We start from the raw sequence: 27635 nt of genomic DNA, 5'->3' as shown, positions 1-27635 counted from the left end.
GAACCGCGATAGCTAGACAGTTGACATTTTCACAAATGATGTATCTCTGTTGCCGCTATAACAACAAATACTAAAAATAAAATAAAATAAATATTTAAGGGGGGCTTCCATACTACAAACACGATTTTTTTGGTGGTGCGGAACCCTCCGTGCGCGAGTCCGACTCGCACTTGGCCGGTTTTTTTGTATTCATCGTTGTTAACACATAGTACATTGACACGAATTTTAATTCATAATATTTCTAACAGATGGCGCTAGTAGTCATACAAAGTGTTATTCCTTTATTTTATTTTATTAAGTTGATAAAATGATATTTTTATGTTTGATAACACATCTAGACATGAATTTAAATTACTATGTTAAATTTCAAACCTATAAGTGCGATAGTTTTTCCGTAAAGTGTACCACAAGAATGCATAGTTTGTCGAATAGTGTTAGGGCTCGCTTCGCTCGCCCTAATAAATTAAATAATATGAAAACAATGCATTTTATTCATTTTAGACATCATGTTTCATAGTAATAGGTGTGCTTAATTAAGACCTACACAATCAATATTATGACATAATAAACCGTTCCATTTAAAAAGTAATCATAGAAAAGATCTCGTTGGATAAATCACTCGAATTAAAACTTAATGAAAGCTCAATCTTCCACTATAATCATGATACATCTTCACCACAATACTATAAAACCAAATAGTTTTGTAACCATTGCTGGTTTTAATATACACACATGTATAAGCTGTCATGTATCAGCAGCAATGTATAACGAGTTATTCGATATGGTCAATGTTTACCACCACGCGGTGCCGTTTAAAACGAAAAACGTTGCCTTTCAACCTGCCAGTTCGAAGTTTGAACTCAATCGAACGATACGTTTGTTTTTAATTTTTTTTATCGATGTGAAACAGCCAGGATTCTATGGATAACTTATTTTTTATGTTTAGTGGAAAGTGTGTTTGAAATCTTGGATATTGGGTTAGCTTTTTAGAGAAGTTCGTTTTTTGGAAGCTTAGGATTTGCGAAAATGCGTAAGTATACGTATTTATAATTAATATTATTTATATTTTACTAAAATCACTAAAAGGTATCACCGAAGTTTTTATAAAAGTAAAGTTGTTACTAATAAAAGTCAATCCTACCAACTGCTATCAGAAAATAGATAAATATAAACCGACACTTCTGTTTCGGAAAAATATTTTGTTTCAGTCGAACATTACTTATATACCTATAAATTAGGTTTCCAGTATGTCACGATATAATAAAATAGTGACGAACTGGAACTAATCAAGTGGAACATCTTTTATTATAAAACAAATTGTAACGATATTAAGTGCGGAGATTTAAAAAAAGTTCTAAACTAAAACAGTTTTGAACAAAAGTTTGCAACACTTGTGGTACCTAGATGTTACGTAATATTTATTTTTAGAGCTACATTAAGAGACGAATTAACATAATATAACATTAAGGTTAATATGGTCTTATTACTACTCTATTTATTAATATTATTAGTACTCTAAATTAATGCAATTCAGGGTAATGTTAGCTGCACCTATTTCAGATGCATGGCCGAGATGAAATCTTAATTATAATTTCGTAACGCAGAGGAAGTTAGAAAGGTCAATCTTGTTAAACTTTAATATAAATTATATATTTATGAGATAACCGGTATAATATTTCTTCCTGTAAGCTAAATGAGACTTACTTCCCATTATTCGATTGAGCTGAGGATTCACATATATAATACATATAGGTACAGGGTGCTTCCTGTAACAGGAGCAATACAATAAATTAAACTAAACTCCTCAAACTGACCAACATTTGTTCAGCAACTTTTAAAAATTATAAATCCTTTAGACTTCATATTTTTCATACAAAATAAATATTGTCTTCAATGTACGCTGACATCAGTGTGTTTGACGTTGTTTGTCACGCTTTAAACATAACAAAATTTGCAATACCAATGTATTAACAATCACGCAATCGTCTTAGAATAAACTTTAAATGTAATAAAAATCAAAACACGAGTTATTTTCAAAAGTTGCTGAACAAATGTTGGTCAGTTTGAGGAGTACAGCCTACAGTTTAATTTATTGCTCCAGTTACAGGAAGCACCCTGTATTATGGTACCATGTAGCTGAAACGACGAAGCTTTTATTTATTATTATAAAACAAGCAATATTTATTACTCTCATATTGTTGGTGCAGGATTATAGAGCAATCATGTAAACATGAGAAACACTATGTTTATTTTGATTGATATTTAAACATATTAAAATTATAATTACGAGGTTTACATTTACACTTCCACACTCTGTTATGTCAATGTCAGTGCAGAATCAACTTAGACTCTTCAATTATTAATATTTGAAGATCTTTTTCAATTATTATTTTATCTGTGAGATATAGGTAAACTATTATCATATTAGTACATAGTACATACAGCTAAATGTATTATGATTTTATCGACTGATCGATACCTACATCAATTCATGTACTTAGATAAACCTTAGCATTTCCCAACCAACATCACCATGAAACTCAGGGTAATGTTTTAACCATTACGTATTAAGTTGGTAAGTGTGATAACGGTGCTTATACACTCGGGTTAAGGACGTCCGCACACCTGGCAATTTGTCGGAGGCTATCGGCTTTCCTTAACATTGTACACATCCTTGTGTATTGCACAATTGTGCGACACGCTTTAAGAGGCCTATTTGAACTTTTGTAAACTTTTCTTGGCCTGTTATCAATATTTGTGGATTTCATTCGTTGGTATTCAGAGATCCAATGCCCTAATACCAACGCTATTTTCACTTTTATATAATTACTAGCTTTTGCCCGCGACTTCGTCTGCGTGGAATTAGTAATTTGGGTAGGTTTTTTTATATCCGATCTGATTTTTATCGATTCACCATACAAAATTCTACCCCCTTTTCACCCCCTTAAAGGGTGATTTCTGGGATAATAACTACCCTATGTCCGTCCCCGAGACTCAAACTATCTCCATACCAAATTTCATCTAAATCAGTTCAGCGGCCTCTTAAGGGGTGAGTTCTGAGATAAAAAGTATCCTATATCCTTTCCCGGGACTTAAACTACCCCTATACCAAATTTCAACTAAATCGGTTCAGCGGTTTAAGCGTGAAGAGGTAACAGGCAGACATACAGACAGATACACTTTCGCATTTATAATATTATATATAGTATGGATTATAAGGGCTAATCAAATTCTAGACAGACACTTTTGACGTCTCTGGTGTTAAGTACCAAGAAATAACGTTTCCAATTTAATATTTGTCTAATTTTAGGTTTATCAGAGAGCCAATCCCTGGGTTTGACGTATAACATAAAATTATATAAAAGTAATATATATAAGTGAAATTTTCGATTGAAGTTTAAATGTCGTAGCCAGATTAGTGTCGTTCTAAAGTTGATTCGCCCATAAATCTCCCAAGTTCTAAGGAGATATAGAAAATGTATTACGTTTAAAATAACACTTGCGCAATCTGGGCTATTAAAATCGCTGCAGACTTATCTTGGTCTAACTCTAGCTGCGTCGTCAGTTACTGAATTTAGTAAGTAACGTGTATGACGCGTTTAAAAGCTAATTAAGTAGATAATAAGGCTAAAGCAGTTAGAAATCTCTAAGAACATGAAACTTTATAAGCAAGATATATGAGTTATGATCTTGGCTTTAATAGTTTCGTGCATTGCGTGTATGAAATTCGTACGTTACCTACTTATAATATGTAATAATCATTCACCGGTCACGTATCTTCTCATTACTAATGTAGTTACTGACCTTACTCAAGTAAGATTACTATGAATATTTTAACATCATTTATTACACAAATTTTCACTAACGATAAGTACAGTTAGTTTTTATCATCATTCATTATAATACTTGACTTTAATAAATTATTACATAATTCATGATTAGATATACATATATGTATGATGATCTTATTTTATATACCTATGCTAAATTGTTTTAATCACAGATTCATCAAAACCCAATGTTACTAGAGTCTGTGCAAAAAGAGAAAAGTCGTGGAATGTATGGGGCCTAATACATTCCATTCCACGACTCTTCTCTTTCCGAACAGACTCTACAGGAAACTCTACAGGATTTTAACATTATCATACATCACATCCTATGATAGAGTCTGTGCGGAAAGATAAGAGTCGTGGAATGTATTGGGCTCCGTACATTCCACGACTCTTCTCTTTCTGAACAGACTCTATAGGATTTTAACATTATCATACATCACATCCTATGATACGTAACACGCACAAACTATAGCTGGTCAACCAAATCTTGTCAGTAAACAGGAACCAAAAAAACTATACTCATCCTTTTCTTTTGGGTGCTAGCACTAGTGTAAGACAAAGATAGTATGAATCTCGCTGTCTATGTTTGAAATGGAACAGTCCTTTGACACACTATATAAACGCATGCTTTTGAATAAAACATCACAAATACTGGCTGAATACATAATCCCTTTGCGCGATTTGTAATTTAAAACAAGTGAAACCTATCCTTATTGGCCGGACCGGAAGAAATGGCGTCAAAACACGCGTTCCGTTACGTCACATTACGTAAAGTCATATCATCCACGCTTTTGTGAAACGGAACGTATTCTTCTATTGAATTTATTATGTGAATTAGGAAGTCTACTTTTATGTAGGTTAGTGGATGAATGGTGAGCGAATTCGAGTTGTGTTTTACATTCCGATCTAACAAGGTTTTTAATTTAGTGTTGAAATGGTAAACTGAGCGTAGTGCTGCAAACTTTAACTTTACAATGGTAGTGTTGGGTTAGCGAATTTTGTATAACATTTTTTATTAGGTATATTTCTTTCATTAATAATAGTACATTACTGCAGACGCCGGGAAAGAAGGGCTTGCCGGGTGAGTAGGTATAGCCGGCCGACCGTAGGGAGGCCGGATAGTGATACGAAGCCGGCAAGACCTTTTCACGGCTAGGCATGTATAGTGCTTTTCTCAAACATGCAATGAAATAAAAAAATACACCACTAAAAAAAAACAAATTTATAATCTTTATAATAAAAATCCAACTTCACAACAAAAGTTTTTTAATTTTCCTTCCAATCCCGCCATATTTTTTTTTTACGGAAGTCGTCCGTATTTCGCGTGTGTCGTGTTCGAATAGACCTTATTAGGGCCATTATACACAATCTGATAATAAGAATCTCAATTTCTATAAATAAAATAAATGCAGAGGATTTTAAATATTGTCTATGGTCTCTGGTGACTTACGTATAGACAAAATTTTAAATTTATTCATCAACACATTGAATCATACAGATTCGTATTCTTAATATCAGTACGTTCGTGTATAACAGGCGTTAACACGGATATTTTGGTCCGATAACCATTCATTCACTAAAAATATTTAAAAAAAAATATAATTCGGCTGTTTAGCCTGTTCATGGACAGAGACCCCATGTTTACATTAGAATTTAAAAAAAAATTACTTCCCGGCCTAGGCCTTCAATTTCGTATGAAATTCCTTTACAGTTCTCTGGAGTTGCTCCGCCCTAAACGTGATACTTCGAAGCCTGATATAACGCCCGGAGCGACGACATTTCATTGCATGTTTGAGAAAAAATAGTTTTATGTTATTAAGTTAGTTTAATAACTTACACACTGCTGTATCTAAAATGGCATTATACCTAGATACGTATAAGTATGCGAATTATAGTCATGTACCTAAGTCCAAACAGGTTCTGAAAATAAATGCCTAAGTGGTCTAATGTAATCCAAATAGGTATGTTCTTTTAGTCGAGTCTGTTAAGTGCTAATGACCTACTTAATCTGATAATGATTGTACATTTTATAATTAATGCTCTCAGAAATGTATTATGTTTTAGTTATACAATGCGCTAATAGTTGATTATCACTTAAGGTAGGTGCCCTGAGCAAGTTTTTGAAGCGAAAACTTCTTTAGCGGCGCTGGGCACTTTTTGAGGTGGGGAAAAAATGATAAACTCGAGACAGCGTAAGGCGATCACGTGACCGTAAGGGGCGTAAGGCGATGACGTGACCGTAAGCCCCGTAAGGTGGCCACTCATAATTTAAATGGCATTTAAATTAATAAAGAAAAACTCAATGTTATTTGACATTTATGTTGCGGACTCCTTTTCAAGAATCTTTACCTATGTTCAAATAATTTGTTATGGCAGTATGTAAATAAACATGTCAATGAAAAAGTGTGATCTTATTTGAGAATGATAATAATATATAATAAATAAATAGAATACCTCCGCTAAACGTATGTATCGTGTTACCGGGCGTCGGTAACATAGTGAGGTGAGTTTTCACTTCTATCGGCACTCCCGGAGTGCAACCGTTGTTGCTTGTTTTTGTCACACGGCTTTTGGTAGGTACCTTATGTTTTTTGCTTAATAAAGTTTATATTGTCCCGGCCTTATCTTGTCAACAACAAAAACCGATAAGTATTAATTTCAAACCATAATTGCTTCTGACAATGCTTTGTCATTTCCGTATTGATAATTTGATATTACATATATTAGACGGAATATGATCTTTTTCATGTATGTAAACGAAATACAGTACCGATGCATGGTTATTTTTCCATTTTATTACATATTTTTATTTATTTATTTCCCACGTAAAGTCTATTTTTTTATTCGGTAGACTGATATAACAGTTCTTAGTTCATACTAATATGTTCATTTTATGTTCATACATAAAATGTCATTTCATACTATGAAATGTCATTTTAGTCTACCGAATTAAAAAATAGACTTTAGGTACCTATACAAAATACACTTGTGTCCGTCGTGTACATTACATTATTGTTACGAGGGGTGTTCAAAATATTCTCGGTATGAGAATGAAAACAAACAAGTACGAAAAATTTGATATTTTTATTTTTCAATATACTCCCCCCCTATGTTCATACACTTAAAAGATCGATCAATTATTTTTTTTAATCCTGCATAAAAATATTTTTTATCTTTGGTGTAAAAATGCTCCTCCACTGCCGCCTTCAATGCTTCATCATCGGAAAATTTATTTCCACGCAGATCCTTTTTAAGATTGGGGAACAAAAAGAAGTCGCTGGGGGCTAAGTCCGGACTATACGGTGGGTGAGTAACAGTTTCAAACCCACATTCAACAATAGCTGCCTTGGCAATATGAGCAGTATGGACGGGGGCGTTGTCATGCAGAAGCATAACACCTTTGGTTAACTTTCCTCGCCTCTTTTCTTTGATTGCATCCTTTAATTGACGTAGAATGTTAGCGTAGTACTGTCCTGTGATATTTACACCTTTTTCTTTATAATCGATCAGTAATACTCCTTCACAATCCCAAAATATCGTGGCCATGACCTTGCCAGCTGAAGGGATGACCTTGAACTTCTTGGGATGAGCTGAACCCTTAATGTGCCACTGCATGGACTCTTGTTTACTCTCTGGGTCATAATGATGAACCCAGGATTCATCTCCAGTAACTATTCTTTGCAGCACCTCATCAGGATTTTCACCGCACAGGTCAATAAAATCGGAACAACAAGCTACACGCATGTCTTTTTGAAGCCGAGTCAGCATTCGCGGAACCCATCTTGCACTTACTTTTGACATATTAAGATGGTCATGGATAATATCATGTACGGTACCAATAGAGAGATTGGTTACTTGTGCTATAGATTTTACCTTCACTCGACCATCTTCCAATATAAGTTTTTCCACTTTATCAATATTTTCTTGTGAAGTAGCTACTACAGGCCGGCCAGGTCTAGGGTCGTCTTCAACACTCTCCCTTCCACGTTTAAACTCGCTTGACCACTTTTGAATGGTAGATAAAGAAGGAGCAGACTCACGGTAAACACAATCCATTTCCTCTTTTATGGTTTTTTGATTTTTACCCTGTTTTGTCAAGAATTTTATCACGCATCGATGTTCTAATTTAGTTAACATTGTCAATTCCCACATGATGTTCATGTTTGTTCAGCAATTGCAGAAAAACAAAAGAACATCTCGGTTCGAATTATACTTTTTTTTAATGTCAATGAATAAACCTTAGCGGCCAGTAACGAAAGAAATTTTAGAAGAGGTTGTAAGATATCAATACCGAGAATATTTTGAACGCCCCTCGTACATATCAGTTTGTATTATAAACATTTTCATCAGTTAAATAATCTGATATTTTATAGTAGGTAGGCTTACTTAGTTAAATTGGTTTATACATCTCTTTTAAATTGTCAAATCTAGTCTACTGCATAAGGCATATTACATAGTCAAAGATTATATGAACGATAGAGATGCATGGCCGTCTATTAATAAATGAAATGTATTTGTAATATTTGTATCGCTAGTAAATTGTGATTGTTGAATTTTGTATTTTGTAAGCTGTTATTTATTTTTTAATTTATTTATAATGTAATTTGACGATGCAAAAGAGATTGTAAAATCCTACTTGATTAAATGAGATTGACGGTATGGAAATTCTGTTTTGTCAGTTATGTGACTATAGGTACCTATTTTGTTGTAAAAATGTAATTGTAATTAGGAAAGCTGTACCTATAGTTCTAAACTTGATATCCTTTGCTAGATATTAATGTTTAAACCCTGTTTTACAAGCTAATCCTCTATTAACCAACGCCCACAGCTCGACAGACTTCTATACTAATTTCTGGTTTCAACACGTTACGTTCACTTCGTTAAGGGCATCGGGTTGAGATTCCAAACTTGTGACACAATTTATACTATGCCTATTGCATTGAAAATAGGTCATTTTGTTCGCAAATTTTCTTAGAAGTGAGTCATTTTTATTGCTCTGTTATTGATACATTTAGGTTCAAAAGGTTCTATAAGTACATTTACAATTTTTTATTTATTGTTTAATCATTGAACGCTGAACCCTTAATTTGAACTGGCGATGCAGCCATTGCAGCCACATGTCAACCAATAAAAAATTGCATTTGATTTACTGTATTTTCAAGCTAGGTAGCTTACAATAGGTGGCTTATAGATAGGTACATGCATGGCATGGACAGTCGACGTCAAAGATATGTTTACATTTTTCGCCTTATTACAATGGAGTAAGGTGCAAAATTTGTCGTCGACTGTACCTATCTATAGAGTTAGACAGTAGACAGTAAACAGTAACCCAGGTAACAGATAAAGTAAACTGTTTGAACTGAGATTGAATCAACAAAAAGTGAGAGTTAACGTAACCGGCGATCACGCAAGAGTTCAATATCACGCGTCAATGGTAAAACTCACATACACTTACGTGCAAGTAGTGCAAGTACAGTTGGCAAGCAAAATAGGAGCGCTAAATATATGGAAGCGGAACGTTTTCAAATTAATGTATTATTTATTTATTGATAAATGAGCGTTTTCCAAAAAAATGTACATTTCATTCATGTCTTCAAAATATTGACTTCTTGGGCTCATTTTACTCATAATCATTTGTACATTCACGCCTCATACATAAAAAAATGTGTCCTAAAATTTTGTATGAAAAAATCTTTTTCCAGTGCGTCGCGTTCATACAAATAAAAAAATTATTCATACAAAAATGTGAATATCTGGAAAGGAAATCTTGGGACTCATTTTTTCATGTATGAGGCGTGAATGTACAAATGATTCTGAGTAAAATGAGCCCAAGAAGTCAATATTTTGAAGACATGAATGAAATGTTCATTTTTTTGGGAAACGCTCAAATACTAGTGGCGTTATTCATAAACGCCTGCTAACTTAATCAGTTGATGATCGTCGTTTGTCCCTATCTGTCGTTATGCAATAGAGAGGGACAAACGACGATCATCAACGTACCTAGAAAACGAATTTAATTAAACGATTTTAATTTGTATAATTTCATTAATGCGACAAAAAAAATCCATATCGTCAAAATGGTAAAAGCTAAATTCGTGCTAAGAATGCTAAAAGCTAAATTCACATTATGGAATCTCAGGAATGCTCCCGATACTGAATTTGTATGGCGTGAATTCCGGTTCCGGTACTATATAATTCGGAAATACACACGCTAATAGTAGCTAAATAGCACCAACAATATTTTCAAAATCTAGTTGTGAACAGTATAATTAATTATTTGTCAAAAATACTTCACAAATCTGCAATCTTTCTAGACTTCCGTTGCTAACTGTACACTCACAATAAACTCCCATACATACATGCATTGCATAACACAATGATGGTCGCACGACACTTTCGTCGGTTTTGCTGTGCGCAGACGCCGGTTTTTGTGAACCCACTTAATTGGGACAAGGTTGGAATGAACTTTATGTTCAGTGATAATTAAATTCAATATTAACAGCGCGCATAAGTTGTTCGCAGAAATCGCGAAGCGTCTGGTTGACGTAACTGGTGACCGAAGAGCTGGCGGCTACCTCGCACAACGTATCAGCATTGCGATACAGCGAGGAAATGTCGCCAGCATCCTTGGTACAATGCCTCAAGGGCCTATTTTAGATTTAAGCTAGTTTTTAATTTCTTTTAGTAATACCACTGTATATATCTTGTTTGTAAATAAATGAATAAGTATTAACTTGCATTGTGTGCAACGAAAGACGGTCGATATGAGAACAGGATATTTAAAAAAAACAAATGATTTTTTTTTTTCACGGGAAAAAATAGCGGGATAAATTTAAATATGTAATTGTATGTTTTCCGCCCAAAACAGCTCTATTTCTTCAAATCTCGCAAAAAATAACAAGATTATAATTGAATACTAACATAGTATCACATTTAATATTATTCTTCTTTTGTATTACATCGTATATATGACCTACTTTTCTTAGTACGATTATAATCACATCGTCCATCAACGAATGTAATTATCTTATCAAAACAATTGCTGTCATAAATTTAAAACCAAACGCACCTTTGTTTATGTGATATCTCTTCTAATCAGTAACTAAAAAATCTTGTAAAACGCGTATCGATGTCAAACAATGTTGAAATGTTATTGTACTCGTAGTACACGAGATAATTACACATTAGTTGGATTTTTTTGTCATTGACACTAATAAGTGGTACAGTGGCGTGCACAGAGATTTGAGACTGGGTAGGCAAAAAAAAACCGGCCAAGTGCGAGTCGGACTCGCGCACGAAGCGTCCCGTACCATTACGCAAAAACGGCAAAAAAAATCACGTTTGTTGTATGTGAACACCACTTAAATATTTATTATATTCTGTTTTTAGTATTTGTTGTTATAGCGGCAACATAAATACATCATCTGTGAAAATTTCAACTGCCTAGCTATCACGGTTCATGAGATAGAGCCTGGTGACAGACAGACGGACGGACGGACAGCGGAGTCTTAGTAATAGGGTCCCGTTTTTACCCTTTGGGTACGGAACCCTTAAAATAAGAGCTACTAACAGTCTTACTAGCTTACCAACAAAAATCCGTCATGGTTTCACATCCTTGTCAAATCGGTTAATAATGACGTACGTAAGTATGTAATTAACCACGGCAAATATACGAAAAGTGATTGATTTTACTTTACCACTTGTTTGTGTTAACTGCAATTCCGATGTTCACCGGCCCTTTTCAATCACTAGTGCCGCGTGGCCCGCGTGGTGTAAACTTCGTCACAACGGACACCGGTAGATGGAGCGCTTATTAAATTTTAGAATGTTTTATTGATTACAGATACGATCAAGTATAAATTAAATTAAGTAGTTTAAAAGGAATTATCGGAATTATAGTAGGGTAGGCAGTGCCTTTTTGCCTTTATGAAGTGCACGCCACTGAAGTGGTATATATAATGTAATGTAATGTGTGTGTAAATATTTATTTTATTACCATTGTGTGATATTGGTATAAGAATAGGATTTTGTCATTTATAGAGAAAAGAAAAAAACCTTTTAAATACTTATTAATTATTCAGTCGATTTACATAAATAAACCTCCACAAACATTTTCATGAAAATTAGATGACTTAGGTACCAGCTAATTATATTGTATGGTAGGTTAGGCAGGGATCGGATACCGGTATTTTTTGTATGGGAACGGAAACGGTATTTTTTCGTTCTTTGCTAATTACTTCATTTCTAATTGAGCAATCTAATAATACGAAGTCGTAACCTAAAAACACAACTGAGTCCTACATTTCGAGTATAAAATAATTCGAAAAATTTGGTTATTTCTAAGTTTTTGCAAAAGACCGGTTCGTATCCCTGAGGTTAGGTTATACTTATTGATGATTAGTGTAATTTGCTTGTAATGAACATATTTGTTGACATATAAGTGAAAGCTTTTTAAACTAATTGTCATGCAAATACAAATTTCTTCATCTTAAAAATTACAAATCAATTATGATCTAACAGATGAAGCGACCAAGTAGGCACAAAAGTGCGTGTGCTTATGTGCTAGGACATCCATCGCTCTGGCTTAGGTAATACGTTTGAGGAACAACAATACTTAACTTAAGAGTAACGTTATACTTAATAACTACTTATGTTACAAGTTTAACATTAATTCACCAACATCTGTGATAAGCTAATTATGTCTTTTAATATGAAACTGTAGGTCTATAAGTCTGTTTTACCGTTCGTTTTATGTACATATGAGGCTAACATATGCGAAACACGTTCAGCCCAGATAGACAGACGGACGTACAACGGGTTTACCGGCGGCCGATAGTGAAAGTCTTGGTCAATGCGCTGGTGACGGAAACTGCATGTATGGACGTTTATTTGTTTAACTTAGGTACAAACTTGCTACTGAGAAATAATCATTTATTTACAAACAAGATATACAGTGTGTAAATCCAATACGGGCGAATATTTAAACGGTGGTTAGCATAGGACCTAAAAAGTATATTGAGATAGATTTTACTTAGAAATGCATTGAAAATTATAACCATACAATATAATTCGGCCCGCAATGTAATACACCACACACGTTACGGGATAGGAGCTTTTTAAAGTAACTGTCAACGCTTGTTGGCAGTTACTATGAAAAGCTCGTATCTCGTAATGTCATTATCATCTTGTTTCTTAATGTTTACAGTACATTGCTGCTCGGTACATGTGGAAAAAATTAATCACGGGGTCATAATTAAGTGTAACTTAAAAAAAACATCTTAATTAATGATAAGACGGGTAAATTCTATATCTGGTTTAATTTATTGCCCGTATTTGACTTACACACTGTATACAGTGGTATTACTAAAAGAAATTAAAAACTAGCTTAAATCTAAAATAGGCCCTTGAGGCATTGTACCAAGGATGCTGGCCACATTTCCTCGCTGTATCGCAATGCTGATACTTACTACTTATAGGACCGGCTCAAAGATGTTTTTGTCGAGACTAACGATTTTGTCGCTAACCTAACCGTACTTTTTTACAAAAATCTGTAGATGTCAATCATGGTTAATGAAAAAGTTAAGACTGTCAAAAAATCCATGTGTATAATGTGACCTATGGACAGGTATTGAAAACTTGTGTAAAATGACTACCGTAAAACGGGGTGAGTAGGTGTCGCGGGGAGAGGTGGGTTATGAATGGGGAGAGAAGGTTTGAGAGGGGGGTGAGAACGGATTTTAAGGCTACTGCTATAAAAATAATGTATTCCAATTTAAAATGGAGCTATAGTAATACGCATAATAATAAAAAATCGATCCAACAATCTTCCAAAATCACCTTTGTATGAAAACCCAGCCCAAATACGAGGCACTACGGGGTGAGGTGGGTTTTCCTCTTTATCGTCAAAGTTATGAAATGGAACTACCCAAAATAAAATAAAAACTAAAATATAAACGTCCGGAACACTTATTATATACACCATTCAGTTTTCATATGTAAAAATAAAATGTTATCGAGGTTTGAATTTCAGTTTTGACCCTACTCACCCCATTTTACGGTACCTAAATATAATTATGTGATGTACAAGCCCACGTATTTCAAAACGCATTGTGAGAAGAGAGGGGCCCTAAAACCTAACCAAAGGAAGCTAGGTCTTATTACTGTGATGATTACTGTGATTAGCTTTAAATCTATAAAGAAACATCTATTATACCTACACAAGAAATACAAAAATATATTTCACTTTAACAGTCATGGACATGATAGAAATTCTGAGCCGATTTATAGTATTCATTACTCAAAATGCCTTTATAAACTTGTAGTGACAATAAGTATTTGTCGAGACAATCCGTAACCTACTGTACTTAGGTAATTTGTTCAGTTGTTCACAAGCAAACTTACACAACAGTGTTCAAATATTTATTCTCTAGTATGAAATGTCATGACATAAACTTTCTTGTTAACTATATATAGGCACATATTATTATTTTCCAATTTCTTAAACAAATTACGATTTATAGATTTTTATTTTCTGAGTTTCTTACTCAGAATCGTAATGATTTCTTTCATTTTTAATTATCTTTACCCTCTGTAAGGAATCAATCCAAATAATTCCTTTTTTTTGTCGCCATATTTTGTTTCCGGTGCGTCACGTACAAATGATAAAACGTGACCCTCCAGGACGGGTATCTATTTCGAAATGTTTGGTACATACTAATCAAACATATCTGAGTTCTAAAAAAAAAGCAGAAAACTGGCTTTATTCATTTTAACAAAATAAATATAATTTATAATATAACATTATGATAAAAACTAAAATAACACTAAAATAGATTTAATATAAATGGCCCCGCGGCATAGTACCGAAGACGGCTATTACTGCTTATTAGACTCATAAGTAGGAGTAAGTACAACAAAAAGATATTTAAATTGTTGTTTACAGTGTAATTTAAGACAAGTACAAAGAGACAAGTGATGTGACAAGCATTAAGTACTTAATTATATCTATACGACATACATTTTCCTAAATACACGGATGAACTTGAGTGAATTACTTTTACATAACCAACCATTACCTCATTAATCATGTAACACGATCATGATCATTCATAAATATCTACACCCCCTTCAACCTTAAGTCGATGTATTAAGACCCAAAATTGTATACATTATTATGAATGAAATACGGGTCGTGTGTGTGAAAGTTCATTTGTCGTATTTATGTATGATGTAATACATATTAAGTATATGATCGGGTTGACCTTCCTTCCGGTTACTTAGACAAGAAAATATATGGATTATGAATTATTTATACAAGGTTTCCCAAGAAGTAGTGATATACCGAAGCTGGGAGGTAGAGGACCTAAAGGGATCTAAATCACCCCCATGTATGTTCCGCGATTTTTCGTATTTTCGGAGTTATGATTTTTTTTAATTTTTCACCTATCGCCGAGTACGATGAGATTTTTATTTATGGTGACGTGAATTATTGCGGTAGATGCTTGATTTTTTTTGTGTGCTAAGCTGATAGATAGGCTAATTCAGTATGGTAACATTTACTATCGTTAGATCTTTGAATGGAATTAAAAAAAAAAATTAATGCCAAGAAAGATAAAATTACCCAGTATGTTCACAACTTCAAGGGCGCTTAAAAAAATAAAACATACTTGGTAATTTTATCTTTCTTGGCATTATTTTTTTTTTATTCCATTCAAAGTTCCCGAAAAATCGCGGAACATACATGGGGGTGATTCAGATAGCCCTCTAGGTCCTCTACCTCCCAGCTTCAGTATATCACTACTTCTTGGGACACCTTGTATAATAATGTAATTGAGAAGTCGTTATGGTGTCGACATTTTATTAACCTCTAGCCGCCCAGAGACCTATAAAAAGGTCTCCTGTTCCATTCTAATTTGAACTTTGTGTTGACAAAATAAAATTTCATTTTGCTTGGCAAGGTTTGACGTATGGGGCGGATAGGGGTTAAATAATGTTACGAAGAATGTAATCGTGACATTTGCAAATAAAAGCTATTGTATAGCATTGCATATGGGACAAAGGTCTGGTAATTTAGAGAGGCGAATGGAACAAATGATGAACAATGGTAGGTATTACGCACAAGTAGATAGGCAAAGTTCTTACTTCATAGAGATAAACATTCTTTAACTAAAATGGCTCTGACAACGTGTTGGGTTCTCTTTACAATTTCAATTTATTTATTTCGATTTTATTATTATTTATTTACATTGCGACCGCGACACTTACCGTGACCCGCTAAATATAATCTAGAAAATCTAAAAAAGCTAATGAATAGGGAAAACTTCCCGATTAGTACCAACGTACTTTGTTTTTTTTTTCGATTACTTAAAGTGGCATTTCGGTCTGCCTATTCACCTGTCCAATGCAAGTCATTTAAAGTAAAAATATCTGGGTGGAAGCTCGGAAAACATATAATAACTCGGAAATGCGCGTTTTCCCAGAGGTAAGACCTAGCTAGATCGATTTTTCGCCCCCGAAAACCCCTATATACCAAATTTCATCGAAATCGTTAGAGCCGTTTCCGAGATCCCCGAAATATATATATAGGGTTAGTTGTTGATCAATGAAACACTAAAAGTTCAAGCCTTCCTATCTCTGGTGTTATTAAAGTTATGAGTGTGATATTTCGTATGAAGATAAACAATTTATTTGGCTATCATATGGCGTTCTTGGTTTCTACTTATTTTTAACAGTTTCTGTATTATAAAGCTTTTTTTGAAAAATGAGTTTTGTTTCATTGTGTACTTGTGCATGTTTTCAATGAAACACTCTAATTTTTACAGTGAAACAGATATAATATATATAGTCTACCATGAAACATCCTTAATAAACATTGAAACGTTGTAATAAATACATCCTTTCAATCAATTAATGAGAAAGGAAAGGAGAACATAGTGGTAGGCTGAAATTTGTTATTTAAAAGGTTTCCGAAATATGGAATCGTTATAAGATTGCTAAAATATCTAAAAGCGAAAGACTTGTTTCATTGTACACATACCTAAGTTTCATTGTGAATCGAAAATCTGGGCGGCACTTACGGCATGCTGCGAGAAAGGCGCCTTTTATATCCACGGAGCATGATTGTCAACTAGGTGGACACGGGAGAGTTTTAAGCATCTCCATGCTTGATATCATACACTTTCTTGCAACATAGTGTTTATAAACGACTGTTTCAATGTTAGACATGTGACCTTAACCTTGCCATCAATGAAACATTCAACATATAAACTATCCTATGTCAGCCATTTCTAAAGTTAAGTATCTTATATTTTGTCATATGATAGACAAATTATTATCAATTTTCATGGTATTTTAGTTTCACAAATTTCGCACATAGTCTTTAATTAATTAAAAAAAATATGAGTTTCTTTCATTCTGTACTAATACTGGTGTTCAGTGAACATCATGTTTCATTGTTTACTACATAAAAATGTTTCATTGTGAGACTAGGGGGTGTTTTTTGAAACAATTAAAAAAAACTGCACCAAAGAGTGAAAGAAATTAAAAAATATTTAGCTCCAAAGTAACTTTAATACACATAGAATACAAAAAAAATTAAATAACGCCAAACTAGACTCTATATCTTGGTAAAAAATTGCGAAACATAAATGAAAAATATTACTTTTGTCGCACGAATTCACAATAACGCTCGTAGCAACGTGCTCCTTCTCCGAGGCGCGCTCGCGTATTGGGGAGGTGCTGGGGGTCCCTGAGCCTGCCCTTGCTTGACAGACGGCACAAGCTGATAACACCTAGTTTCCGAGATATCGCAAAGTTTCACTGTGTACGATTGTTTCAATGTTCGACAAGTGACCCTATATAAATAAATAAACAAGAATTGCTCGTTTAAAGGTATTAGATAACAGAGAGATTATCCAATGGAAGTAGGTAATGAATTTTTAGTTTCAGGGACAAAAAGCATATAGCTTGGTTAAAAAGTCGCTAAAAACTAAAAGATACCTACCACATTCTTTTAATTTTTAAATTCAAGCCCTCAACCTGTCAAATATTTCGCAATCATAGCCGTATGAATGATATGATTATACATATGTATAATCCCATCAAAAACATTACATGTCAAAAGGTGCAAGTCTCGCAACGCTTTTACTACAAAAAAGTTTTGAGATGTAATGTGAAACCAAGTCGGTTATTTTAATCAGCGCCAGGGGGTGTTAAAACCGTATCAATAAGATATCTTTAATTTGTAATACGTATAATGACTTGGCCATCGCACGGCTGCATAATGACAAAAGGATCATCGTCACCTATTAAAAATAATTCTAATTGAACATAACGCTAGCGCTAATTGCAGTTTGAGCATTACACATATTTACGAGTACGGTACGAGTAAAGCATTATGTGCGATTGCCAAGTCATTATATGTATTACAAATTAAAGATATCTTATTGATACGGTTTTAACACCCCCTGGCACTGATTAAAATAACCGACTTGGTTTCACATTACATCTCAAAACTTTTTTGTAGTAAAAGCGTTGCGAGACTTGCACCTTTTTACATGTAATGTTTTTGATGGGATCTCATCTCTTTTTGTAGGCAGTCCTTCTTTTCGGGTACTCATACCCATACTATGTATACACATATCATAACTAAACATATCTTCATTCATACTCACATCGTACATCGTAGTGTACCTTTACTTTACCTACTATTTGTAGGAACTGCAACAGTAACTTTGTAATATCATATATTTATATGGGATTACAAACTTACTTATGCAGTTCTTAGATCTTTAAAACGTGACTGATATTGCAATATTTTTAAGTTTTCCCTTTATGTGGCCATTAAACCCTAACTCTGTACCAAATTTCAGCTCTCTGAGTTTATGGGAAGTACTAGTTCTATTCTGATGATCATGAGTGAGTGAGTGAGTGTCATAAATGCGAAACTTTGCTTTCGCTTAACTTCGGAACTAAATGACCTACAGACTTGAAATTTTGGATTTTAACCTGTGGAGCGCCCCAGAATTACCGTAGTATGGAACTCCTATACTAGTTACTAGCACACGTGTCTTGGTAGGGCGCTCCACGGGTTAAGTATGTGATTATAGCTTACTGGGTGACGAAAATTTCTGCGTTCTGGTCTTATCCAGAGGTTCTCAAATAGGGGCCTGAAAATGCGGCGAAATGGTTCCAGTAAAGGATGGTACGGCAGTGTTTGCTTCGCGCTCGACTTGGCGGGGGCACTGCCGTGCCCCCAGATTTGCCTGCCTGCAATTCTGGCATTCGTATTATGCATCCATATAATCCTAGGATACCGGAAACACTGATGCTTGAATTTGGCGGTTGAATACCCTGTCTCTAATGGAATTGCATTGGATATTAACATTTCACCGAAACATTCTAATCCTAAATTGGACCTCATCAAATCATCATTAAAATAGGAGAGACTGGCAACTATCTATCAGATGATAACTATTATAATCTCTTTCTATATCACGATATATAATAACGATAAAATAAATGTGGGTATGGGTAAACATGGTTTATATTCAGAAAGATTCCTCCAGATTCAAATATGCTCATAAATATTTTAAGACACCTTACCTACTTCTTGTTAGGTATTTGATATCGACTGTATCTTAACTACAATGTTTAAATTTATCTCAGGTATCAATTTGACAAGCATATTTTTTTACTTATTACCTATTTTTCTTTTTTTTTTTTCAGGTACAATGCCGCCTTCCACCATACTCACGCTACTCCTAATAATACCAGCAATCACATCAAAATCAGTGAAAACAAATGCGCGCCCAGTCCATGAAATCATTAACGAACAATCCAGAATAGACGAACAGAAACTCACCACCCCAGGCTTCCTACCTTATGGTAACCCTTTAGCCGGGAACTCTCAACAAAATGCAAGATTACATGCGCAGAATCAACAAGCTATGTTCAACGCAGAAAGAATCAGGCAACACAGAGCTCAAGTCCAAAGATGGACACAAACCCCGATCAAAATGGACAGCTATATGAAAGCTTACCACGAATCACAAGAGAGTCATCAACTAGCTTTAGAAAAACAGCAAGCCAAGTTAAGAGACGCCAAAGTCGTAGCTACTACTCCTAGATCTAGGCAGACAGAACAAAAGAGTAGAAGACAGGAGAAAAGAGTTGAAAGAATCAGACTTCAAAGTCCAAAGCCTACGCAGATTACTAAAGCTGATGCGATTATTAAAGAGAGAAGCAGAAACCATAGGTCACATGGTTCACTAGATCTCCAATATCATCAATATCTTCAGCCAAAAAGATACCAGACTGTCTATGTTTCACCAGGACCTACCTATGATCAAGGAGTAACTATCAAACCTAATGGCAATGTTGGTCTGAAACACTATCAAGCTACGCATGAAAGTAAGTTGTATACAGAAGCTATACCAAGCACGGAGAAGCCTATTTATCCTAAGCAATATTATCAAATGCAAGAGTATCAATCTGCTCAAGATATCGATGCTTTAAAATCACTCCTGAAAACGAATTCTAAAGATCAACAATTATCTGGGCTTAACGCTTTGATAGTGTCAGGAAATCAGAATAAAGAAGAAGAAGAAAAACATAAAAATCTAGAGACACCAATAGATCTATATTTCTACTTAAAAGATGCTCCAAACCCAAATCTAGCGCAACAGTATGATCATACAAAATATGCCCAAATACCACAATATGCTAGCGCTTATATGCCTGAACCTGTAGTAAAGGATCACACAAAATATGCCCATATACCACACTATGCTAGCGCTTATATGCCTGAACATATAGTCAAGGATCATAAACCTATAACTGAACAAGTAGACGATATTGAAGATCCTAATAAACATCAAAGACCAAACCTTATCAAACCTTACGGAGTACCTGTTGTAACCCCAGCGCCTGCCACACAACAAGATACTACAACAACTAAAAACAACAATTATTATAAAGTTGAAGTAGCCAGTCAAACTATTTCCTCAGGACTCAAGTATAGGGAACCCGATTATTATGTAAATGAAGATTCAGCTAAACCAAGTCATCAGGCATTACAATATGCTCAGCCCCAATATCCACCGTCGCAGTATGGGACACAGTATGCTGCGAGTGCTGGGACTCAGTATGCTCCGACACAGTATGGAACAGATTCAGACGAGAGCGACCAAAGCGAAAGATATCTTCATCACAACGCGCAACACACAGGAATCCAACATTTGACAGGAGATGGCACAGGAGTCTCTGCTTACGGCGACGACAGTGTAAGTAATAAACCTTCTGCATCCCTAAAAAGGACAAGCAGATCAACCCTTGAAACTGCTCCCTTTCTTTTGCCACCAATTACTAATTCCTCCGTTTCTGTAACTAATGATACATCTCCTAAAGCAGAATCTCTTATCAGACTAAACTCAAGAGGAAGACACCGCTTTAACCACATGTCAACATTCTTAATTACCCCAAAATTCCCTATAGGCGAAGCTACTGATTACACATATAGCGATTACGAGGATGATATTAGACCGCATCGTCCCAATAGACATAATCAAAGAGATTACGATGAAGACTACGAATACGATGAAGATTTTGATTACGATTACGACCATACAAATAAAGATTCTCTATACAGCTTACCGACGCAAAGTTACGCTTCTACTGTTGGATATAATACGAATCCGAATAAATATAGGAAAAGATTTCCAGAAGTGCAGTACGGTGTTCCCGAAACGTCTTACGGTACACCTTTAAATTTTGATACTTCTTCTTCTTACGGGCCCCCAACTTACGGACCACCAAGTTACAATCCTAGCCCAAGTTATTCCTTTTCCAGTGGACATAAAACACAACAGACCGAACCCCTCTACGTCTTGTCCCAATCACAGCTAAAAAACTTGATAGGACATCACAATTTGAACATTCAGCACTTGGATATTTTCCAAACTGCGTCGCCTAAAATAAAACGTAAAAGACCGACGGGCCATAGGAAATATAAAAGATGGTATCCCGATAGCCACAGGCAAGCCAAAATAAAGAAAACTTTGCATAAAATACACAAAATTACGGGCCATTGACCACCTCAATTATTCAACTAACTTGGTGATTTATCACAGTATAAAAAATATGCATGTTAGTAAAATACCTCAAATTTAAAAGTTTTAAATTCACCGAGTACGCATTTAGATAGTTCCCACAAAGTTTTAGGGCTACAGTTCCCTAAATATGTTTAATTAATTTTTTCAGCGATCTCTGAATATAAACCTATTATTTAAATTAAATACGTATACCTATTATACCATTATTAGTCGTTATAATCTAAGTATAAATAGGTATTTATAGTCATCAAAGCAAGACCGTGAACTAAACACAACCAAGGTTTCTATACAATCTCTATTGAAGCCCAGAACAAATAATAGTTAGGTACTGCCAACCCATTCTCGCATTTAAACTAGCATAAGATTATTTAAAGGTTATGCCCTAAATTGTTGAAATAAAATTTATTATTATAGTTTTAGGTAAACACAAAACATTCAATTTGAGCTTAAGTTTTCTTGCTAGGTTTAATTTCTTGTGATCGTGTTAAATTTTCTTGAAACTGAGTTTGTAATACCTGTAAATTCCATTTCTAGATGAGTAAGAATATTTATTTATCTTGCAAGAAACCTAAGTAATTATTATTGTTGATGAAGTTCTAGATTTAATATAACATTTTACTTTCTATGATCCTTTGAAATAAATAGACATTACATGAACACATCGTTAAAAAGTTTTATAAAACATATCGTTTATGACTGAATTTAACTTTTTATAAGTACCTCAGATAATAATCATTATGATGATGATGAATCATGTACCTAAGCATTATAAACATGTAAATACTGATATGCATTTGTTGAATTAATTTTAATAAGTTATTTGATTAATTATTTAAGCACGTTTATGTTAATTTGATGTATAATTAATAAACATGAGTTAATTTAGTTCATTCATTTATTTTGTTACCTTAATTTATTTACATGTTACTCAAACAACATTATTTCTATTTAAACGTAATCATAAGTGAATACTTACATAAAACACAAACCATATTATATTTCTGTTAATTATGAACTTTTATTAGACATACAGGGTGGATTTTCTTTTTGGGTCAGTGAGGGCAGCTACCAGACCCCGTGCTGCTACGAGAAAACGGTCTTAGAAGACCTTCCCTCGATTTCAAATTAATGAAGATTAGCTTTTACAGATTTTGAAAAAAACATACAGGGTGCGAGAAAAAGGTCATTTTTGACAAACTTTTTTTTGATGCCAATCGATCCCATTCCTATTGAGGATCAAAAGCTTGTACGGAACCAACAAAAAAATTTCCGGCTAGAAAAGCCACAAATCGAGGAAAACTTTTCCCATACAATTTGTATGAAAATGAAAACTTTTATTTTTCACATGCTATTTTTGTATGCCAATCGATTCCATCCCTATCCAGTATCAATAGTTTCCTAGGAGTCAACTTTCGATAATGTACTACAAAGCCACAAATTAATAAAAACTTTTTCCATACATTTACTATGGAGAAAACGTGAAATTTTATTCACGATTTTCTATCAAAAATTATCTTTTTCTTGCATCCTGTATGTTTTTTTCAAAATCTTTAAAAGCCAATCTTCATTAATTTGAAATCGAGGGAAGGTCTTCTAAGACCGTTTTCTCGTAGCAGCACGGGATCTGGTAGCTGCCCTCACTGACCCAAAAAGAAAATCCACCCTGTATAGATGGTGACACACAAAATATGGGGCATTATCTATGAAAAGGGACCTTATTGTCGATGGCGCTTAAGCCGCACAGCGTCGCGCGGCATTGTATTTATATCGGAGCATCGTTAATAATGGCGTAAGCGCCATCGACAATAATGTCCCTTTTCATAGATAACATCACATATGTTAACAAAATATAACAGTATAAAACCTGCACTAAAGTAAATGAAATTATGAAACCACCTTGGAGGTATCTCCTTCACCATACAGTTAACAAATAAGTAAATCTATGTGGAAAAATAGGAGAACATAAGCATTTTAAAATCAAAAAACCTAATATGTTCTTCAACAATACCTACTCGTAAACAAAGGCATATGATTTTTTTTTTCTTCAGAGGTAAGTACCTGCAGTCTACCAAACCAAGAGCATTATGCTATTTACGATGTAGTGTTTTGGAACAAATGCCAGAATGAGAAGTAGGTACCGTAAACCGGGGTGACTTTCAAATGCAGGGGCGACTTCGATATTTCAGTTTTTCAGCCGTTACATATTTTTATTCGGATTTTTTAGTAGTAGGTAAACAAGTATGTATAATAATCTAACTTGTTACACGAACAGTTCGAGAAAATAATGAATAATGATAATTTAGTGGCAGTTTTAAAACTATCAAAGTATCCCCAAAATTTCCTAAAGTCACCTCGTTTTACGGTATTACTGAAAGGACTTACCAAACAACCGTTATCTATACTATAACTTGATTGACTAAGACTGTGAACAATATCTTCCTAGTTATTCCCTCATGTCTGATGATCGTGAGATCTCAATACTTAGGTACTAGGGATTGCAGAACCGGTACTGTTTAAAAGAACCGGGATTTTCGGTACCGGGCAAAAATGGAACCGGGATTTCCCGGTATTTTCGGTACTTTCGGGACTGCCTTCAATAATCAGTTTTCACATCAATTTTCAGTAAAAAAAAAGCGTAAAACGACAACGAATCTTTCTTAAAACAATAAAAAAAGTAGCACAGTGAAGGTACACACTTCTTTTGTATCATAATATGTGTCTTTAAGTCACACAATCATTAATATAATTTGTTTTTTTTCCTAAACTACATGATATTTTTACTATCTTTGTTGATTGGCAAAAACTGAATTGTGGCTCAGTAATATCATATTTTTTTTTAAATATGTAAGACGTTTTGTGAAAAAGGATAAAAAAAATTGATAATTTTCGCATGCGTTCAAAATGGGCTGTAGACCTTCGAACACAATAATAACAGAACTATCAATACGACAAATCAAGAAATTATTCAGCCAGAATTATTAATTCATTTAAAATTTTTAAAATATCATTATCAAATGTGCGTTTCTTATATCGTGTTTGAATTTGAATTAAAAGTAGTATTTTATTAATTACAAAATTTTCTCTATTTTTCTTCTAGTTACTATACAAATATGAAATAACTAAAACTTTTTCCTGGTGCAAAGGCTGTCCATCGCAATTCAACGCGGTAACGCAGCGAGTGTGATGGGCACCTTTGCACCGGGGGTAGCGCGGGGAGGCCTCTTTCAGTAGTTTTTATATTCCTTGTTTTATTTTAGATATATTTAGGATTGTTAGTTTTAATTTAGTATTATTCATAGTTGTATTTAGTTCATAAGTTATTTATTTGTCTTTTTACTGTATTTTTCAATGAAATTGTTCGTATAAAATTATTCATCGTACAAACATTTATGCCCTTAAAGTATCAAATTACGCAATTTTATATTGTCGGCATTGTCAAACCCATTGAATTTTTTTTTAATTTTTTTTAATGTAGTGATCAGTCGTAAAAGTATTACCATCAGCCTTAGATTGATAAAATATATTTATTTTCTTTATAAATATCAATTTCATGCTAAGTATCAGAAAGCAGTCAAATATTGTACCGGAAATTTTAGTCCCGAAAATCCCGGGAGTACCGGGATTTTAATTTTGAAATCCCGGTTCTTTGCTTGGCTCTAAATCCCGGGAATTCCCGGTACTTTCGGTACCGGTATTTCCCTGGAGCAAACCCTATTAGGTACCCTTGTTTGTCAAAAGTACCACTTGATTGTTATAGAAATGTAGTTTACATTTAGCAGCACTCTTATTTCTGTCTCTCAGCCTAGTTACCTACTGGATATTTCCCTCAATGGCAATTGTTCCCAAGAATAACATTGATTTTTTTTTGACTAAGCCCAAGCCCGCATAACATGCCCGGTTTAGAATACCTTTTAAAATTATAAATTTTATAATTCCACATCCCATCGAATTCCATTAATAGCCGTATACAAAGGAACGCAGAACGCCCCGGGCAACATTAGTGTGTATTCGTTTTTAGGGTTCCGTAGCCAAATGGCAAAAAACGGAACCCTTATAGATTCGTCATGTCTGTCTGTCTGTCTGTCCGTCTGTCCGTCTGTCTGTCCGTCCGTATGTCACAGCCACTTTTCTCCGAAACTATAAGAACTATACTGTTGAAACTTGGTAAGTAGATGTATTCTGTGAACCGCATTAAGATTTTCACACAAAAATAGAAAACAAACAATACATTTTTGGGGTTCCCCATACTTCGAACTGAAACTCAAAAATTTTTTTTTCATCAAACCCATACGTGTGGGGTATCTATGGATAGGTCTTCAAAAATGATATTGAGGTTTCTAATATCATTTTTTTCTAAACTGGATAGTTTGCGCGAGAGACACTTCCAAAGTGGTAAAATGTGTGTCCCCCCCCCTGTAACTTCTAAAATAAGAGAATGATAAAACTAAAAAAAATATATGATGTACATTACCATGTAAACTTCCACCGAAAATTGGTTTGAACGAGATCTAGTAAGTAGTTTTTTTTTATACGTCATAAATCGCCTAAATACGGAACCCTTCATGGGCGAGTCCGACTCGCACTTGGCCGCTTTTTAGATTTAAGCTGTATCATCCCGCTGTCTGTCTCTCCCTATGTATGCTTAGATCTTTAAAACTACGCAACGGATTTTGATGCGGTTTTTTTAATAGATAGAGTGATTGAAGAGGAAGGTTTATGTATAATTTGTTAACCCGTGCGAAGCCGGGGCGGGTCGCTAGTTTCATATATTTTAACCTCCACACAGCTCATATCACCTTTTGCTTCCAGCTCCACTACGCTGCCAACTACGAGTTTGGTTACCGAGTTCGCGACCACCACAGCGGCAACGATTTCGGTCACCAAGAGGCCAAACACGGCGAGAACACCAATGGGGCCTACCATGTGCTCCTGCCAGACGGACGAATGCAGAAGGTCCGGTATTCCGCTGGTCCGGAGGGCTTCCACGCCGATATATCGTATGATCATTTGCAGTATAAACATTGAGTTCATACACAACGTTAGATTGTGTGGACATACTCAAGTTAAGGGCTATAAAGCCCTTTAGGGCCACACTAGCGTCTCCCGAAAGTCGGCGTCTAGTCAAATCTAAGGCTACTCTACGCAACTGCCAAGGGACGCCATTTTGCATAGCGCTGACTAGACGCCAACGCTCAAGAGACGCTAGTGTAGGGTGGTCCTTACCCTTATTCTCATAAGAGTATTCCTTTTATGTGCGTGATAAAATCATTACTTGTGAGATGAGCTGTAAGCTATGGTCCACAGGAGTGACAAAAGTTGTTATAAAATCTATCCAAGAATACGTTGTTAAAATAGGTATTTTAATCGTGGAATTTAAAATGCCCCGTGAATGAAATAAAACTGATTTCCAGATCATATAAATTGACAATTTGTCTTAAAGGATTATCTTTTAAAACTTTAAAAAAAGGTATTCATTATTTTATTTTAATTTCCACGCTTAAAATAAACTTCATTTTTATGCTGGTTTGTCTAGAAAGTTTAGAAATCTGGGAAATAAGTACTAAGCATATTGCAATTTAGCTACGCCTTCGTTACATTGCAAACGACTCGACTGAGTCATAACATGGATACCTAATATAGGTATTCATAAAGGCACATGAAAAATACTTGTTTCCCAGCACTAACTTTCTAA

At 34.6% G+C, this 27635-nt stretch overlaps 1 protein-coding gene across 1 annotated transcript; it reads left to right on the top strand.

Annotated features, from left to right (window-relative positions):
• Positions 1-868: 868 nt before the first annotated feature.
• Positions 869-26999, top strand: LOC134658809 (uncharacterized). The gene is made up of 4 exons (XM_063514473.1): positions 869-1030; positions 19560-20576; positions 20643-21115; positions 26753-26999. The coding sequence occupies exons 1-4, from the start codon at positions 1027-1029 to the stop codon at positions 26966-26968; spliced, it is 1710 nt and encodes a 569-aa protein (XP_063370543.1). The 5' UTR covers positions 869-1026; the 3' UTR covers positions 26969-26999.
• Positions 27000-27635: the final 636 nt, after the last annotated feature.

The sequence above is a fragment of the Cydia amplana genome, chromosome 23 (genome assembly GCF_948474715.1).
Source record: "Cydia amplana chromosome 23, ilCydAmpl1.1, whole genome shotgun sequence".
Taxonomy (NCBI): Eukaryota; Metazoa; Arthropoda; class Insecta; order Lepidoptera; family Tortricidae; genus Cydia; species Cydia amplana.
The sequence above is the reverse complement of the archived record's forward strand: the minus strand, read 5'-3'. Positions and strand labels throughout refer to the sequence as shown.

What these genes read in the sequence shown, in the direction of transcription:
- LOC134658809 (XM_063514473.1), top strand. An exon ending in TAGCGCTTATATGCCTGAAC is followed by an intron (nt 20,577 to 20,642) that starts CTGTAGTAAAGG and finishes ATATGCCTGAAC; the next exon opens with ATATAGTCAAGGATCATAAA. An exon ending in CTGCTTACGGCGACGACAGT is followed by an intron (nt 21,116 to 26,752) that starts GTAAGTAATAAA and finishes TTTTGCTTCCAG; the next exon opens with CTCCACTACGCTGCCAACTA.